The sequence below is a fragment of the Corvus cornix genome, chromosome 14, assembly GCF_000738735.6.
Source record: "Corvus cornix cornix isolate S_Up_H32 chromosome 14, ASM73873v5, whole genome shotgun sequence".
Taxonomy (NCBI): Eukaryota; Metazoa; Chordata; class Aves; order Passeriformes; family Corvidae; genus Corvus; species Corvus cornix.
The window spans coordinates 11,248,705-11,266,885 of record NC_046344.1 but is presented as its reverse complement, the minus strand read 5'-3'; the positions used below and the strand labels follow the sequence as shown (position 1 = coordinate 11,266,885).

At 44.3% G+C, this 18,181-nt stretch overlaps 1 protein-coding gene across 1 annotated transcript in view; it reads right to left on the bottom strand.

Moving 5' to 3' along the window:
- USP7 (ubiquitin specific peptidase 7) overlaps positions 1 to 17,182 on the bottom strand; it is a 71,557-nt gene extending 54,375 nt beyond the window's left edge. Inside the window, exon 1 of the mRNA XM_039560220.1 lies at positions 16,670 to 17,182. Within this exon, the coding sequence (XP_039416154.1) occupies positions 16,670 to 16,754 (85 nt within the window). The 5' untranslated portion in view covers positions 16,755 to 17,182. The remainder of the gene's footprint in view (positions 1 to 16,669) is intronic.
- Positions 17,183 to 18,181: the final 999 nt, after the last annotated feature.

Below are 18,181 nucleotides of genomic sequence, written 5' to 3'. Positions count from 1 at the left end.
CTCACACCTCTGTAATTAAATTTTCATTTCATTTTACAGAGCAACCAAATGTCAGGGGTGGAGGGATAATGATGCTTCTGATGGAGTTCATTGTATATGGTGCGGCTCTTGGATTATTTCAGTGCTCTTGGTAATGTCCTGTTGTGTTACCATCCCAAAAAATCACCCAAATTAGTTTTCCCCTGTAAAGGGAGACAAAACAAGTTGGTCAAAATTCTTCTCTTTCTTTGGAAAACCAAGTTAGTTCACATGTGGCAGCAGTTCTAATTAGCACATTTTTCATCAAACATACATTCTGAAGAGGAAATTGTACTTCACTGCTCACATGTTTGTTGCATATTTACTTTCTTAGTACATATTACATTTATTTTTTGTTTCATGGCCCAAATCCTCAGACAGTATTTCAATAGCTTTCTGGTCAACTATTCTTAGAACATAAAGGCAACAAAACAGACTTGAAAATGCATTTTAGGACAGCTGACTACTGTGTGTCACTCAGTGAATTACATCTTTCCTATGCTTTGCAGAACACCCTAATTCCAGAAATACACTCCCAATCTCAATACTCTATTCTTTCTGGCAAATCTTTCCAACTACTTCTATTTTCGCTCCACTGCTAGTACCACTCATCTGAAGCAAATTTTGAGGACTTCCAAAATTAATTACTGCCTTCCTGCTTTGCCTCTGGCTAGAAGCTGGTATAAACACCACCACCAAACTAAGCTGTATCTCAGATTCCTTATTCTATTGATGATGAATGATTCTTCCTTTGTCTTAGGAAAACCCAAAGTCCCTTAAGTTACTCCACACCCTGTATTTTTCTCTCTAAAATGCAGCATTTGTGGTCTGTGTCATCATCAGCCACTACAACCTCACACACAGCTGGGACGGAAACCCTCACTACTCACGCTTCTTTTGCTCCAGTTAGCCCATTCACATTTCCTGCTACAACTTTTACCCCACAAATGCTCTCGCTATTTGGAGTATACCCCTGGAGCATACAAGAGCAGATTTTCTGTCACTACTGGATCCTCATCTCATTTCCTCTGTTTTTCCTGGACTACTTTTCCATGACTTTAAAACTGCTAACAGTTTTCCTTGAAGGGGTGTGAGCATGGGATAGTGCATAGCAGTGGATCACAGGGGAGAAGAGAAAAATAAATCCATAGAGGTACACCACAAACTGTCTAATATATAATTCCTGGCACTTCCTTAGCTCCAGACCTTTTTCACCAAAAAAATTCAATTAAGAAGCCATAAAGATGTTTCTTCTTTCAGAAGCAGAAAGGACATGATTTAAGAGATCTTACTGAAGAAATAGAAGCACATACAAAAAAAAAGTATCTGCAATTAATGTGTATTATTTACAGGTTTTTCATTCAAAAGTCACTAATTTTTTAATGCATTAAACTAACCAAACTCAAGCAGAGAGTTCCAGTTTAAATACCATTACAGACAGGTCAGACCCAAACCTGAAACAAGCTCCAGATGTTACTGGTCAAAGTCAGAATTAGACCAGGATTTAAGAATTACTAGAGACAGTAATAATTTAACTGCAACTGTTATCCCTTCAGGAAGGGGAAACTTTTTTTCTGAAAGAAAGGAAGAGACACACTGTGCCCTTGCAGTAAAGAAGAGACATAAAAGACAATTTTAAAAAAGGAGAAGATAAAATAGACAGGGACTGAAAAGAGAATGGTTACTTTAGTGGTTACTTTGCTGGAGGATATCAGGGAGGAGAAGCTGCTCTCTTGGACACAGTACTCAGACCAGCAAAAGAACCAAACTGACCCTTTGAACGAATATTCAATTATTTTACCTACAGAAACCAGGTGGCTGCAAGAGGTGGTGCTGTGCTTATCCGGGCAGTAACACTACACTGGCATACTTCGAGCAGCCAAGCTACACAACAGGAAATTTATCTGTGCACATGTAACAGGAGAGTCTTTACCTGTTTAAGCTTGTTCACAAACCCCATCAGACACAACAGATTATCTAGATTTTTACCTAGCAGATGTACTTTTTTCCCCCATTACATCCTTTGACCATAAAAATGTTAAAATAAACATACGTGGTTTGATTTGCTCTAATTCATATGGACAAACTCAGGTATTTTACCATCCCTGTGGATGTTTTATTATTGATGCATTTTCAGCACACTTTAAGATCAAAGAAACCCCACAAGACCAGAAAGAGAGAGAAACAGACAAGGGGACAGGGCAAGTACATCTCTGTCTCACTTTGACTTGGACAATCTGGGTAAACAAGATATTTCACTAAACACCCAGATGATAATCTGTGGGATGCTAGAGATGTCTGGGATTTTATCAGAAAACTTCTATCAAGCTGCAGGATCTCCCCATCCTGCCCTTCTCAAGGCAAGGCCCTGGGATTTAAGCCACCTGTAGCTGTATGGCAGGAGAGAGGCAACGCACCCCAAGGACCAGGCTGCACATACAGGAAAAATGCCACATCCACTGCTGCTGGGTTACACAATGCAAGATAAAAAGGTGCTCCTTCAGTGTACAGAACACTGCAAATGCCACCCTCTCTTCTTTGAAAATTAAAATACTGACTTCAAAGTGCTGACACAAAATAAATGACCCCAGAACAAAGAGAAACACCTTTCAATTAACTTCCAGGCACCTGGTTTTAGCTTTTGCTATTGCTTGTGCCATCTTACCTGCCTAACACATGCAGTGTTCACAGCCAAATTTGGCCAATGTGGTTGGGGAGGAAGGGTATTTTCATTATTTTCTGCAAATCCTATTAGCAACCAACTCCAGGAATTTCTCAACCAAGCAGAAACGCTACAAATGTAAGGATTTCAACACCAATAGTGCTTATTCCCTGCCTGAATATAATCCAGCACCCTTGAAGTCTGAGCATACTCCAAATCCCTGCAAGCTTCCTTCTCAGGCACAATTCTGAACTCACCCTGGTGAGCTGTACAGGGAACATCCACCTGACCTGAATGCTGAGCTCCAGTTACTGCGGAAAAAGAAAGACTATTCCACATCTACCAATAAATGCACTCCCCGTGCATTTGCACACATGCACACAAACTCAAGACACTGGTCCCAAGCAGGCCAGCAGAATCCTGGCATCCCTCTGCAGCTGAGGTTAAGAACCAGCATGGAGTGACAAACTCCTGCTACACAACAGCACTGCCTGCACTGCATTAATTGTGTATTACAACTACTGCTCTAGGGACAAATATGATATTTTTGTAGATAAAAAAGTCTGCTGGACATGCAGAGTTTCCATGTGATTTTTGTTATCAGTTTTAAAAAGTATGCAATCAGATTGGATCAACAAAGGTACAGCTCTCACACTTTCTGTTCTGTGAGGACTAAATCAGAAACAGTCGTATTGGTATTATTTATAGAATTCAGTATTACTTTAGTATTACTGACACTATTATTGTAATACTCAATTTATATAAATACTTTATCTGAGATGAAAGCGATGTTTTATTTGTTATACTTGGTCTGGCCAGATCTTGAACAGGATCAGCAATCCAAGTACCAGCAATACAGTTTCTCAATGTCCAACAATCAGAATCTATGCTTATGCAGGCCCATAACCTTCATGATGCTTTATCTTCAGGGAGAAACAGAAAGAAAACCAGACAAAAAGCATGAGTTCTAGGGCTTTAAGGGTTTTCAGTTTTTGAGTTTTGTCAGAAATACAGAGAGGATGAGTGAAAAGCTCGGCAGGTACATGATGTACACAGATGGCAGGTACAGGATGTTCACACAAGAACTGTTCCTGCCACTGCTGGGTCCTGCTACCTCACTGGCGCTCTATAAACTTCTTAAATGGTAACATGCACTTCATTATAGCTCGAACAACTTAACACCAATCCTTGTATTTGGTTATCATTGCTTGAAAAAACACACCTCAAAGAGCTGGGAGAGCTCTGTGGAAAGCAGCAGGTATTTCTCATTACTACATGTGGCATATCTACAGTAATTTATATTTTCTCCCAAATCTTACAATACACAAAGTGATTAAACAATCTGGATAGACCATAAATCAAATTATTCAGGTATATTCAGGTGCTGAGCTACCATTAAAATAGCATCTTAAAATAGCTTTTGCTGCTGCTGAAGATCACAGAGCAGTCCAAATTTCTCTGCAGATCAAGGAGGCAGCTGCATACATTCAACCACTACAGGACTTACAGATCTTAGTGAGTAAATTAACATGTAAAGGAAAAACAGTAGGGTGAGGAAAGCATTCCAGCTCCCAGAAAATTCAAGCCCACTCAACACAGCCAAGTATACAGCTATCTTGTGAATATAAGCTGAACTTCTGAAATGAACATATACCACTAAAAATTCCATGTTATCCAAGTGCTGGCACCACTCCCTGCCTAGCAGGCAGTTAACACACCATCTTCTTTCTCTGCGGCAGCAGGAAAAAGGAGCAGGTACCCCTCCAGCCTCTGCTCATGTCCAAGGACCACCTAGACAAGGCTGCAACCAAGAACAAGGCATCTTCCCAGCTGCCCACTTCTCCAGGTGCCCTTCTGAACTGGACCAGTAGGTAGGGCACAATTTTTCTTTTGGAAGCAGTTACATATTTTCAAAGCTTCTCCTCCCAGGGCACCTCCTTCCTCTACCTTTGGCGCACCCTCCTCTGGGAAAGGGGCATAGAGCAGGGTCCTGCCATCCCAACAGGTCACCCAGCTGGGAGATGGCTCCCATGGAAGGAGTGCTGTCAGGAACAGGACAGGGGCCACATTAACTGGCTACAGGGTGCAGCACATCCCCACTGGAGAAGCAAGTTACCAAATGAGTAACCCCTCCCCAAATTTCTGAGCACGATGTAGAAATCAAAATTGCACACTACCAGCAGCGGGTTTACAACACCGAGAGTTTAACTAGCTTCTCACAGAAGGCAATAGTCCACATTTAGGGTAGAAATTAACCATAACTGCTCAACAACTCCATTTACTTTAAAAAATTTCTTACTCCAGAAAACCCAAATATCTATTTACAAAGCTGTATGCTACCAAAATTTTAAATACTTATATTGTACACTCATCCTTTGATTTAATAAAGCATGCATCTGAGGTGGTTAATGTGCATTTCAAGGTATATTAAAAGTGAGAGATCAAAAATTAGCACTAGCCCAGTTAATCTCTGCCAATATTTTGCTCCAGCTACACTAACTAGACCCTGTCTAGCATTAAGTTCATCAGTACTAAGCCAGTTTTACCTTCGTAGGTCTAACCAGTGAATGTGATGCTAATTGCAATAGGCATACTTTAAGCTGAATTCAAAATGACAGAAATTTCATGCATCATCTTCTGCAAACTTTCCAGATCAGGAAGCAGGTTAACTCTGAAACTCTCTGCTTTTAACATACCTGCTAAAAACCTGTATGATCCAACCATATTCCAGAAATCAGTGTCTCCTGTTTAAGTGAGTACCATTACCCTGGTCAGAAACCTTGGCTAATCAAACAGCTGCAGTAAACACCAACTCCCGGTCTAAATGCAACCTGGAAACTTTTATCCCACAGGAAAAGACAATTTGGACAGGAGACTAAAACCCCCCCGAATACATTTAGATCATAATTTAAATTATTATTTAGATTTATAATTTCTATTATTATTTAAATTTGTAATTTAAATTAGGTAACTGTTTGACTTTTTAATATGTACTTAAATCAGAAAATAGTAACCCACTTTGTAAAGGCAAAAAAACCAAAGACCCTTCAGATGTATATCCAAGTTGGAAAATGCAAGAAACTATATAAAGCTACAAGGAATACCCTTGTGGGAAGGGGAAAAAAAAAAGAAGTAACAGAAGTGAAGACATTCAGAAGCAGACCTGTAACGGGAACAATTTCATCCTCAGAAGTGGTTTGCATCTGAACGACATTCCATTTTTATAATGGTAAAACCATGTGGCTGCACTAAGAGCCCTGTAAACTCAGATCTTATACCTTTGGAACTTTGCTATGGCCCTGCAATGCATTTCTTGGGGGAGACAGGCCCAGGTGTCCAATAAATGGTCTCGGGTATATTTTAAAAACAAGTTATAGAAGCTATTAGTGGCTTAAGAATTTTCTCTTCTTCCTGCCTCCCCAGTCAAATTGACCCACTTGTCTGTGGGGCCAAACAGTAGAGCAGACCAGTGAACGGAGCTAGGTTAAAAATAAACACAAAATAAGGAAGTTATTTTAAATTCAGATCTCTTCATTCATCTCCTCATGAGCAAGGAGGCAAAAGGGAAGCACAGAGGTCAAAAAACCCTGCTCTAGAAGACAACCTCTTCTCTGTAGCAATGTTGAAGTGAACTAGACACAACTCTTCCCCCAGCTCTCAGCAGCATGTAAAAGTCATCTGATATAATGAAGTCTGGTGCCCAGACCAAAATCAAGGACCTTCCCTGCAGCTTGTGCTCAATTTTGGGTTAAGCTCCTCTTTCTTGCAGGCACTATTCTCAGCTGGACTGCTGCACAGCCACCTGACACTGTACCAGTCAAGAGACTCCTTGGAGGTGGGAGACTTTTGATGCCTCTGGCTCCAGAGAGGTCAAACACGCACACCTGCTAAGTGGGCTTCTGATGGACTAATTTAAGCAAAAGCCAGGTAACAACAATAGCAATCTTGAACAAAATGGGCCTTCAAGATGCACTCTGTGTTGAATTCAGTGCTACTGGTACAACTTCACTAGCAAAAGCAAGCGTTTACACATTTGGATAAGTAAGGCATTGAGAAGGCTCCCATGGTTCATATTCAGACCTTGACTAAGCTCTACTTGAAGCAATCACACACTATTCTTGGATTTGACCTCAGCTCTGTTCTTTAAAGGTGGCATAAAATATCTAAATTTTTATTCATCTTAATTAGTAGTTGCAATACAGATTTACACAAACACTTCTGGGGCATGTATGATCTGAAAGACAATAAACAGATATAAACATACTGAGGAGAACCACTTGAGGCATGGGCTCTCACTGCACTCAGTTCATTGTAACTGCAGGACGCTGAAAGGTCTTACAGAATTAATTGGAATATTTTCTTAATCCAGCAAGAGAGATCACTGACCAATAAAGCTGAAGTGTTTTTATCCCAGGTTTAAAAGTCTGAAGACAGATGCTGAGGTTCCACACACCCTTCTTCAGTGGCAATGCCAACAGGCTCAGTCCCACCTCTCTCTACACCTCAACCTGCCCCACAGCCAGCTCAGCTCCTGCTCAGCTACAGGGACTGAAGAGCCCCTGGGTCTGACTCCTGATCTCCAGCCAAGCACAGGGAAACAACAGTCATGGCTTATCAACAGGCAACTGACACAGGCACAACGAGATCCATTGTTGTGCAACTTTCTAATTATTTTCCCATTAATCTGTGCTATTATCAAAATCAAGAGGGTTTCCCCAGCCGAGCTCTGCTGATAAGCAAAGGAGCTGCACTGCTTTCCCTCCTTCAGAAGGAAACCACAAGAATCCTTTCCAGTAAGGACCATATCCCTTCCCACACCAGCCCTCTGTCCTGCTTTGGGTGATACACTCCAGGGCACAGGTGTTAGGTCAAAGCATGAGCCTGATGAACAAAAGTTGAAAACACAAGACAAATCTGCTGAGGACCAGAAAATATTTTAAAATCATTATGGAACTGAAGCAGTACATTTGAAGGAAAAACCCAATTATTAAATTCCATGGTTAAACTTTCAGAATTAACTACTTTTAAAGAAATTATTAGTAAATTTTTAGTTCTGGCAGATTTGGGATTGATTTTACTGTTGCTTATTTTTAATTCCTCGACCATAAGGACACTTTTAGAAAGAAGAAAAAAAAAGGAAAAAACCCAACACTTAAGCTTATGCTTGCCTTCGTGGCATGACAGAAATATTGCAAAGTGTTATAGTTTTTAAGGGGACTGTTTTTTTGATGCAGAGTGCAAGCGCAAGAAGTATCTGAAACAGACTGAAATAGAGGAGGTGAAAACCACACAGGAAGAATGAGAAGAGGGAGAGGAAAGCAGATGAAAAATTGTGAAACACCACTACGCTAATTGCTACTAGCAGGGAAGGTTTTGCATGTGGCTTGTGACCCACTGTTTAATTCATGTAATACACAGACACATCTGAGTTATCTCTGTGTTCAAACTGCTAATAGTCTCTCCTGTTCTCCAGAATTAGGTTCACCCCTTGATATTACTAAGCAACTAACCAGGTGAAAAATTCTTTAGAAGAGGTCAGTTCCTTGCTGTTCCCAAGGAAGAAAGAAATCTAACTATCCTTAGCTTGATTTAATGAACAATAAAAGGTTCACACAACCTCTGCTTAAGCAAATTTCTTCTTACAACAAGTACACCTCACATTGTCTTAGGACCTGAAGCCTGTATACCCACACAGCAGCATGCGGGTGTCCAGTCAGCTCCAATTTCTGTAACAGAAGCAATTTAACCATTTATCTAAATGGAAGAATTCAGATACGCTCTGAAGGACAACTCGTGTCTAAAAATTGTTACCTGACCTCGGTTACCAGAAATACCTGGTGGTAAATAACTGAGACCCATTTCACAACTACTGAGCAGCAAAGAGGCAGGTGCATCAAGAGAACTGTCTACATTTGTGAGCAGGAAGGGAGAATGCAAGTTTTGCCCTACCTCCAAATAAAGTGATCTCAGTTCTTGACAAAAACCAAAGATGATACAGAAACCACCATGCCCCTGTACTAGGATTCAGAACTCCACCTTGATTGCCTAAGACAATATGCATTTTTAGATGGGGGGCGGGGGGAGGAGGCAAAAAAAAAGAAAACGTTCACTCCCCAAACATTTCTTAATCTCTTCATTATTTTCCAGCAGAGATTATCAAGACAAAAAAATGCAACAGGTTATTGTCCAAAAACTGCAGAGTGCTAAATAGCACAGTCATACAGGGGCTGAGCAGCCTGAAAGGACCAGATCCTTAATGGTCCCTATCACAGCTGATGCATGGAAACACAGATCCCAGGGTGACCACCATTTAGATCCTAATACCTGCACACTGGAATGTTGGTATACAAGCCCCTACCATTGCCACAACCATGTCCAGCAGAGCAGGAGAACTGCAGAACATGGCCAAGTTCCAAACACCTACCCGAAAGTCCTCGTCCTCTGCTGAGGGATATGGGCTCAGCTGCAGAGGGCAGCAACAAGGGCAGGTGGGCACAGATGCCCCAGTGCCAGGGCAGGGTGGCTTCCTCCCACAATGTGTTGGTCTTACGTTGAGAAGTCTGTTTCTTTTCTTAAAAATGTAATTTCTCTCTTCTTAAATGTCATATATTAAAATAAATAACATAATTTATTTCCTTATCTACTAAAGACAGATGTAACATCTGTAAATTTTTAATTCACCAATTAGGCATTTTATGAAATAAATTTACACCACTAATGCCTGATCTATTTATCAGAAAGAATATTAACCTCCTAAGTTGTATTTGGAACTTAAAACCATCACCAAGTTTTAATAGGTACCCTTTTATCAAAATCTCCAACAAAGTTCTGCTGAACAGTATCAGGAATATTAGAAAACTCACTGAATCACATGGGGAGGAAAATATCTGTTGTGGGACCACACAACCATTCCTTTTTTCAAACATGGCAGAAAGTCATCCAACTGTTGTATAACACCATATTTAGAATCCTACACCAAAGCTGTCCCTAGACCTTTACAAAAACACACATGCACAGCTGGAGATGCCATATTTTTAAAGAATATCCGTACACTGAACCTTGTGAAATCATCAGATGATCAAGATTAGAGCTCAGTGAACACCAATGATACTCCTACACATCCTTTGCTATTTACACTAGGAAAAGGGAAATTATGAAAAATTACCTCAATAATTTTCACAGATTTCTGCATTTAAATCAATTCATCATTTAAATCTACTGGAGTGCATTAAGCCCCTTAACAAACAACATATAAAGCTCCAAGTTCTGCTTCCCAGCAATTTTATTTTTCATATCAAACAGATGTGACTATATTAAAAAAACTCATCACCTCTCCTAGGCTGAAAAACACTGCAGTACTGCTAAAAAAAAATATCTATTTTGAACTTTCTCCTCATATGACACTCCAGCTCACTATCCACATCGTCTTCCTCTGGCTTGCAATATGCTTTGGAGTGCAAGCTGAGGTCTTGGTTATGATGCAGCAAAGCTGACAGTGTTCAGGACACCTGGAAGACTGTCTAGATCCACACACCAGCACATATGCAAGAATAGGCTGAGGGAACAGTGTTTTTTCTTTCCCAATTTAAACAGGATGCTCCTGGCACACCTTCTCTGAGTGGCATCACTCTGGAGCTCTCTTTACAGCTGCAGTCAGGAAGAACTCAGGTTTGCAGACAGTGAACATCCTGCTCTCCTAAGACATTTGATGCTACAGAGCATGACGGTTTTGTTTAAATCTTCACCATAATTTGGGTCAGAAATGACTTATTTTGGTAATGTTTAAAACAGCTGCCAAGCAGCAATTAAAAACACTAACTGAGCTATGCTGTATTGATTATAGCATGGAATTTGAGTTTTCTGAAAATTTATCACTTAATCTCCACATTTTTGATTGTGCCTAACAAATATGTCCATGCTGTTATGCTGGACAATCAAACTGTGATATTCTAGATCTTATCAAGTCCAATATAAAACAGTTTTCAAATGTATTTTTAAATTCTGAAGAGAATCCCCAAGATTCTTAGGCACTACAGTAAGACTAACACTGTCTTCCCCAAACTGGAAATAGTCAGCACAGTATTTTCAAAATCCATTTACTAATGTCCGGAAGCCTAATTATTTCTAGTTGACAAAATCTCAGCCTTCTAAGGAATCTAAGCAAATTAAAGTCAGAATAAGACACTATTTCCAAGTTGACCATTCTTCATTTTGCTGGCAAGTCATTCAAACCCTACTCAAAGTTTCTAAACTTACAGAAATAGTTTTAATACAACCAACAAGGCAAGATGAAAAAAATATGGATTAGCAGAAATGTTAAAATGTTGCAGTCTAAGCCTGCAACAATATTAAGCCTGCACAGATTATGCTACAGCCACTGCCACTGATTAGGTGCACTTTCACTATTTTTTCTAATATATGAAATTAAAATGCTATAACCACTGCAGCAAAACACATTAAGTGACCAATGGAAATGTTTCAGAAAACAACACTATATATTTAATAACTTGACAAATAAGATAGCCAGTCTCCAGCCCCCCTTCTACTTGTCAGAACATTTTTAATAACTGTTACCCTTGTTGGTGACAATGTCAAATCAGCACATAGCAGATTTTGAATATATTACTATACATATGTATTTGCAGGGAAAAAGCACACTTGCTATGGATTACTAGTAACTTGTATTGCGAGCCACACAATACTTTACTCTCTTGCAATCAACAGCCCTAAGCCCTACAGCCCCAAGATACAAAGTCAAACCGAAGTGACTGATCTGAGACACCTCAAAGCACAAACTAAAGCAAACAATGCCATATTTTAAATTCATTATCATTCAAGAAAAATTAGATGCTTCACAAGCTTTAAACCAGTTCATTTTCACCCTTACCCCAAATATCGAATGATGTCATGCAGATGTACTGGCTAAACTGGTTTAACTGCTACAGGCTGGATGCACTGTTTAGATTTTCTTGTGATAAATTACTTTGCAGCAATGAAATGGATTCTGTTAGTTTTAAACAACTATCTTCACCTGCTTTTTTAAAGTAGTTTGGGCTTCTACTACTTTTCCTCACACAGCTTGACAGGTTTCTACTTTGCTTTGTGTAACTCCCTAGGAACAACAGGGAGCAGTTTTTACCACTTCCGAATTCAGTCAACAACATGGAACAACTGGAGTGCAGTAAGGAAGCCTGAGATACAGAGCTCATCCTGAGGAGTGTGCAATCTGCACTTCCCTCTGAAGCTTGCACACATTTTCCACTACTCCACTTTTTCCACTTCTTCACAGAGAGTTTACTAAATCTGACAACTTACTGAGCACCCAGTTTATGGAGAATGCACAGAAGGAACTCCAGACATAGGCTGTACTCTTCAGAAGCCACCAAGGCCGTTTTCCTGGCTGGCATGAAGTGGCTACTTGAGAATGATCCAATGCACATCTTCTCCCAAGGCCAAGCAAGCTGTTTCCAGAGCTACTACACATGATCATTACTGGGAGTAAGAGGCCAGGCCTGGTTCTTTGCTCTAGGTATAACCTCAGAATTAACCTAATTTTGCTTGTTGTCCACTGCATCAGCATTTTTATATTCCTTCGCTCGACCATCATCTATTTCACGGAAAACGCTGGAGAGGGGAAGGGGCAGGAAGAACATATAAACAAGCAGATACCCACAGCTATATAATGAAATTAGTCTGCATATTCTCCTCTCAAACACACAGCCCCATTTTTATCACCACCTGGCTAGAAGCAACATAGAAGACAGCAAAGGAGCGCAGGGAAAAAGAGGGATACAGGCATTCAGGAGGAAGGCATAGCAGCAAGCAGAAAAAGAAATGAACACTGGGTTATGTATGCAAATGATATTAAATTGCCAGGAATTGAGAATATTAATGAGGACAAAATATGAGAGGGAAGCAAACATTCAGAAGACAGGCAAAAATAAGTTAAGTATTTGAGACCAGTATTCCACAGAGGGTCTGATATCTAGCAAATTCTGTCAGTAATGTGCAAGGAGCACAAACTTTCAGCTGCATGGAAACTGCAAAATAGTGTGATTTTAAACTTTTCACATATGCACATTTTAAACTTTTCACATACGCACAGACACGTCAGGTTTTTTACTGGGTTTTTTTGTATATATCTTGCATCATTTCCACCTGAAATTCAAGTCTCAATTTTAAATTGCCCAAACTAAGGAAAAACTTAGAAGATGGCATTACCTGAGAGGCTGCAGAGCTGACACAGTGACAGAACGCAAGTGTGCAACCTGAACTACCAGTCACTGCATGTTCCCTGCCTGTGACACTCTTGCTAAGCCTGTGCTGGCTACTTCAGGAAAAAAACTTCCCTAATGAGAAACACACGTACCTATGGAACTATGGGCAGAGGCCAAACCTACAAAAAACCAGTTTCAAATTATAAACAAGGGAAACTTATAGTTATTAAACTGTAAATGAGTCTTTCCATGAAAGAACTCTATGCAATATGTAACTGTAGATTTGTATTAACCCGAGTTCTTTGAAGCTCATGCATTTGTGAAAAGATGTTACAGAGGAAGCATATATAAAGTATCAGACTTTGATTCAATTACACTTTAAGAGCAACTCACTAGCAATGTGAGAGCCCTAATTCTTTGCATGATAAAGCAAACTACACACACTACTTACAGTACAGAAAAAGTTATTACTTATTTCTTCCACTAAATTTATTTAGCACACAAATAAACTCTTCAGAATTTCCACAGGATAATTTACTAATCACCACCCCAAACTGTTAATTTATCTAACACCCAGGCACCAACGGCTCATCTGCACACTCCCACTCTGTTTCGGCCCAAAGGCAGCCAAGGCACCCAGAATCACATGCTTTTATGCAGCAAGAATAAATGAGGGGTGCACACAAAATCCATGACTAGTGACAGAATTTGGCCAGGTAACTGTCAGCACCTGTGCTACCTCAAGCTGCCCTTCCTCTTCCTTTCCGCCCCAATGCCAAACCCTCACCGCATTCACACAACACTAAATGGGGTTGCAGGATGAACTCAATTAACAACCTGAACTGCATTTTAACCCTCCACTTTCTGTTTGTAATAGTCACAGGGAGGTGCAGTAGCCCAGCCGCTGGTGCGGCACATGAGGGGACCACCACCAGCAGCAAACACTGTGTTGTCCAAGTGTCCCCTCAGCCTGGGAAGTAGCTGCCTTCAGCTACAGGGACACAACCCCTACGGCACTCTGAAATTTAAAGTTTCTCTGTCTACATATCACTGCTGCCAAGCCTCAGTAAGGCTAAAGCTGATTACTAACAACACCCACAGGTAACAGGACTAAATACACAAAGGGGTGACTGGTAACACCACAGCATTCTAGCGAGTACTGCAAGAAGGTGAGGCTGCATCACCCTGGTCCTGCTGAGCATGTACCTGGCCTTCACCACGGCTGTCACTGCTTCATTCCTTCGAGATGCAGAGATTCATTTTTCTTTTTAAAGGGAATGTCTTCATCCCTCGTGAAGTCCAAAAGCCCTGTCCAGCAGTACTTTCATTTACACAGAGTGTCCATAAGCTCATCAAGAGTAAATTAGTCATAAGGTAAAGGGGAGGGGGAAAACAGGGACATGAGAGCGAACACTCAAAATACCATATCTGATTCAACCCTGAAGAGTTTAATCCCACACTTCAATTACTACATCTGAAATTGTTATTTCGCTCTTTAAAAATTGTTCATCTGGTGTAGCTGTACACAGACTAAGCAAACTTTCAAGTAATTTAAAATCAAGATGTGCAATTTTCCACTGTGCATTCTTCACATGCCTCCTAAATCTAACGTGATCACTCGCTGAAGAATGGCATCCAATACTGCTCTGTGCATGTTAAAATTAAGCTAACTACATGTTATTAAGTCTTTTCCTCACTGCTTGAAAACATCTCTAAAGAAAGCACAAACACCCATATATTAAGATGATGAACATTGTTTTTACACATTAAATTAATATATACCCATGATGTCAACTTTTAATAAAAGTTTGCAATAATCCGATCTCTGCAGTCCTGTAAAATTAACATGTTTCTCTAAGAAAAATCAAGTATGGGAATAAACCTCCAAAGGCCAGACTTTCCTGGTTTTGTTTTCACATAAATGGGCAGTTCTGTAAAGTCTCAACAATTAGCAGGTTTGTCATATCAGGTGGAATCAGCTGTGTGTAGTCTAAAAGATTTCAAATAGATTTCTGAGACAATGATGTATTCTCAGTGTCACTATGTTGATATGTGCAGAGACTCTTCCCTCACCCCTCCAATGAAGGTGACCACCAGCGTGATTTTCACAACCACCACAGTGATTTCTGCATGTATTTTGGTCTCCTGTATTCCCACTGGCAAAGGGGCTGCAATCCAGAGAAGTTCAGGACACCTTTAAACTGCATAAAAATGTCCAGCATGTCACAGTGAGCCCAGCACGCTGGAGCATCCAGCCCACAAAATTCAAAATAAAAACAGTAAATACAGTCAATATTCTAAAGGACTTGAAAAGGACACTGAGAAAATGCAGATTACTAATGGCTATCAAACAATCTGCTGGAAACTACAACCCACAAGATGTTAATATTTGTATGTATACAAATAGGAGGTATATTTTAAATCACCTCCTTTTACATATTTGTAAATTTGGAGATTTTACTAAAACAGAACTGAAGAGTAATTCAGATAGTAAATAAGTTTTAGCCATTATTGTATGAAATGGACACTAACGTTTAAGAAAACTGGGCTTTATGTAATGACCTTCTAATCTTGAAATGTAATCTCACAGTCACTGTGACAAACTTCCACTGAAACACCTTAGCTCCTCCCAATTTCAATGGCTATTATTTAGCAGAAAGGCACATTTGCTAAGTCGATTGTCCCGTTTTCAAGCAAAATATCTTGTGCTGGCGAGTATTTATGTCACTCTTCACTAAAACGAGTGAATGAGAATTGTCATCTTCACAGCCAGGCGTTCTAAACGATATTTAGGTAGTTGATGATTTTGACCTCCAAGTCAACTGGTACGAGTAGCTTACTGTGGCCGTCCTTCCTTCAGGAATGAAACCCCGCCATACATTTGCCCAAAAAAATTTTACAGCGTTGAATTCAGATGGGAGGTGTTGTTCAGAGTAAGGGAGGGCGTGTAAAAACAACACCACAATACAAAAAAAAAAAAAAAAAAAAAAAAAAAAAAAAAAAAAGAAAAAAAAGGCCCCGCTAAAGGCACCACTGGAGACTACACCGGACGGGGGTAGGGAACATGCAAACGTAGTACCTCCTTTATGGAGCCAGCGCAACTGCATGACGGTGCAGGATGCGGGCCGCGGGCTGTGCAGGCGCTACACATGGCCAGCGCTGCCCGCCGACCCGCGCAGGCCCGGCCGGCAGCGGGTTCTGTAAATAACCCTCGGAGGAGGGTTAATTAAAAATGGCGAGCAGCGTAGCTGCCTGCATACAATGAGCGGCCAGGCAGGGCAGGGCTGCAGCCCCCCGCCCGCCCCGCCGGGCAGCCCCGCGACAGCCCCGTCCCCTCCGCCCGCCCCAGGCAAAACCCTGCCCCAGAATCACCGCAACTACTTTGACCGGACCCCGTCCCCCCACCGCGGCTCGCCCCCAAGCCTGGCGGGAGGCTCCGAGGGTCTGGGGGCGCGGGGCTCCTTTTGTAGCGGCGCTTCCCCCGCGCCCTCCCCCTCCCGCGGTGCAAATTCCTGCGGAGCCCCCCAGCCGCCTCCCCCGGCCCCGCACCGCAACTTTCCCCGGCGTCCCCCCGCAGCCCCGCCGGGCAGCGCTCCCCTCGCCCCGGAGGTGCCGGGGCCGGCAGGAGCGGCCCGGGCAGAGCGTGTTTACCGCGGAGGGCGGCCCGGGATCCCCGAAGGGACGCGGCGGTAGGGGAGCCCCGGGAGCGGGGCAGAGGGGCGAGGGGGAAACTCTCCGCGGAGTTGAGGGCGCGGGCCCTGCCCGGCTTTACCTTCCATCTCCATGTCCTCTGGCTCGCTCAGCTGCTGCTCCCCGGGCTTCTGGTGCTGCTGCTGCTGCTGCTGATGGTGGTTCATGTCGGGCTGGGGCTGGGGCTCGGCGGCGGCGGGCTGGGCCTTTCCCGCGGGGGCTGCGGGCCTGTGTCGAGAGGGGAAGGGGCGGAGGAGCGGCGGGGCCTCGGCAGCGGCCGGGACTGGGCGCCCGGTTCGGGGGGCTGCGGCGGGGCTCCGGCGAGTAGGGAGCGGGGCGCCGGCGGAGGCAGCGAGACGCGCACGTATTTGCTCGCTATTCGCCCAATCTCGGCGGCGGCACCCGGTCGGGGGAAAGGGGCTGGGAGGAGGGACCGGCCGGGGGCGGCGGCTTCCCCGGGGGCCGGAGGGGAGGGGACCGGGAGGGGGGGACGGGAGACCCGGAGTCAGGGCCCGGCGGCGCCCGGCGCTTCCCCTTCCCCCGGCGAGGTGTCCACGGCGCTGCGAAGTCGGGGAGGCGCCGCAGGGCCCCTGCCGTGCCCTCCCGCCCCCCCGGCGCCCCGGCACCGCCGCTGGCCGACGCCCGGCTCGCCGCTCCCGGCCCGCGGGCCGCCCCCGTCGCCCGAGCCCCGGCGCGCTGCTGCCGCTCCGCCGCCGCCAGCGCTCTGTACCTCAAAATGGCGGCTGCGGTAACGCCGTGAAATGTCACATCCGCATGAGGGGGAACAGCCCCGCAGCCGGGGAGGGAGGGAGCGAGTGAGAGAGGGAGGGGAACAGCGCCGCGGCCGCCGCCGTCGCCACAGGAGGGCCGGAGGGGCGGGGACAGGGGCTGGGCCGGCGCTGCCGCCGCGGCCTCCCCGCAGGGCTGCCGCCACCTGCGCGGGGAGCGCTGCGGCTGCGGGTCTGCACTGTCCGCTGGGCCCTTCGCGGCCGCTGCGGCGGAGACCCCGCTGCTCGCCCCGGCTCTGGCTGGCGGGGGCCGCGCCCTGTGCTCGCCGTGCGGGGCCCGGGGCGGGGAGCGGAGGGAGCCCCGCGCGGCCGCGCACCGACACCGGCCGCCTCACGCGGGACCCGCGGGGCTCCGGCCCGGCTCCGGCGCGGCCCCGTGGGCTCGGTTGCCTCTTGGGCCCTGGCCCGCGGGTGTGTGGCTGTGCGGGGGCTCATGGCGGACCCTCCCCGTCACGGGGTTGCAGCCGGAGCCGGGGCGCGGCCGGGCCGGGGGCTCTGGCGGGGCCGTGCCCGAGGTGGGCCCTGCGCAGAGCTCGGCCCGTCCCCGGCAGGGCACTCGCTGCCACATTTCCCACTTGTGCGGCGTGGACGGGCGGATAAAGGACATATTTGTGAGACGTGTGGAAAGGGAAAAATCTGCTGTAAACAAGACTGTTCCTCGCCTGCATGCCACTATTTTTTAATGAGCCTTGCCTGAAGGATGTAGTCGCTCCCAGGGAAGAGACCTGTTTTCAGAGGAGGGATGGAGGAGGCAGGGGTGCATATGAATAAATAATACCAGGCTGGTCCAGGCTGCTGTTAGAGCA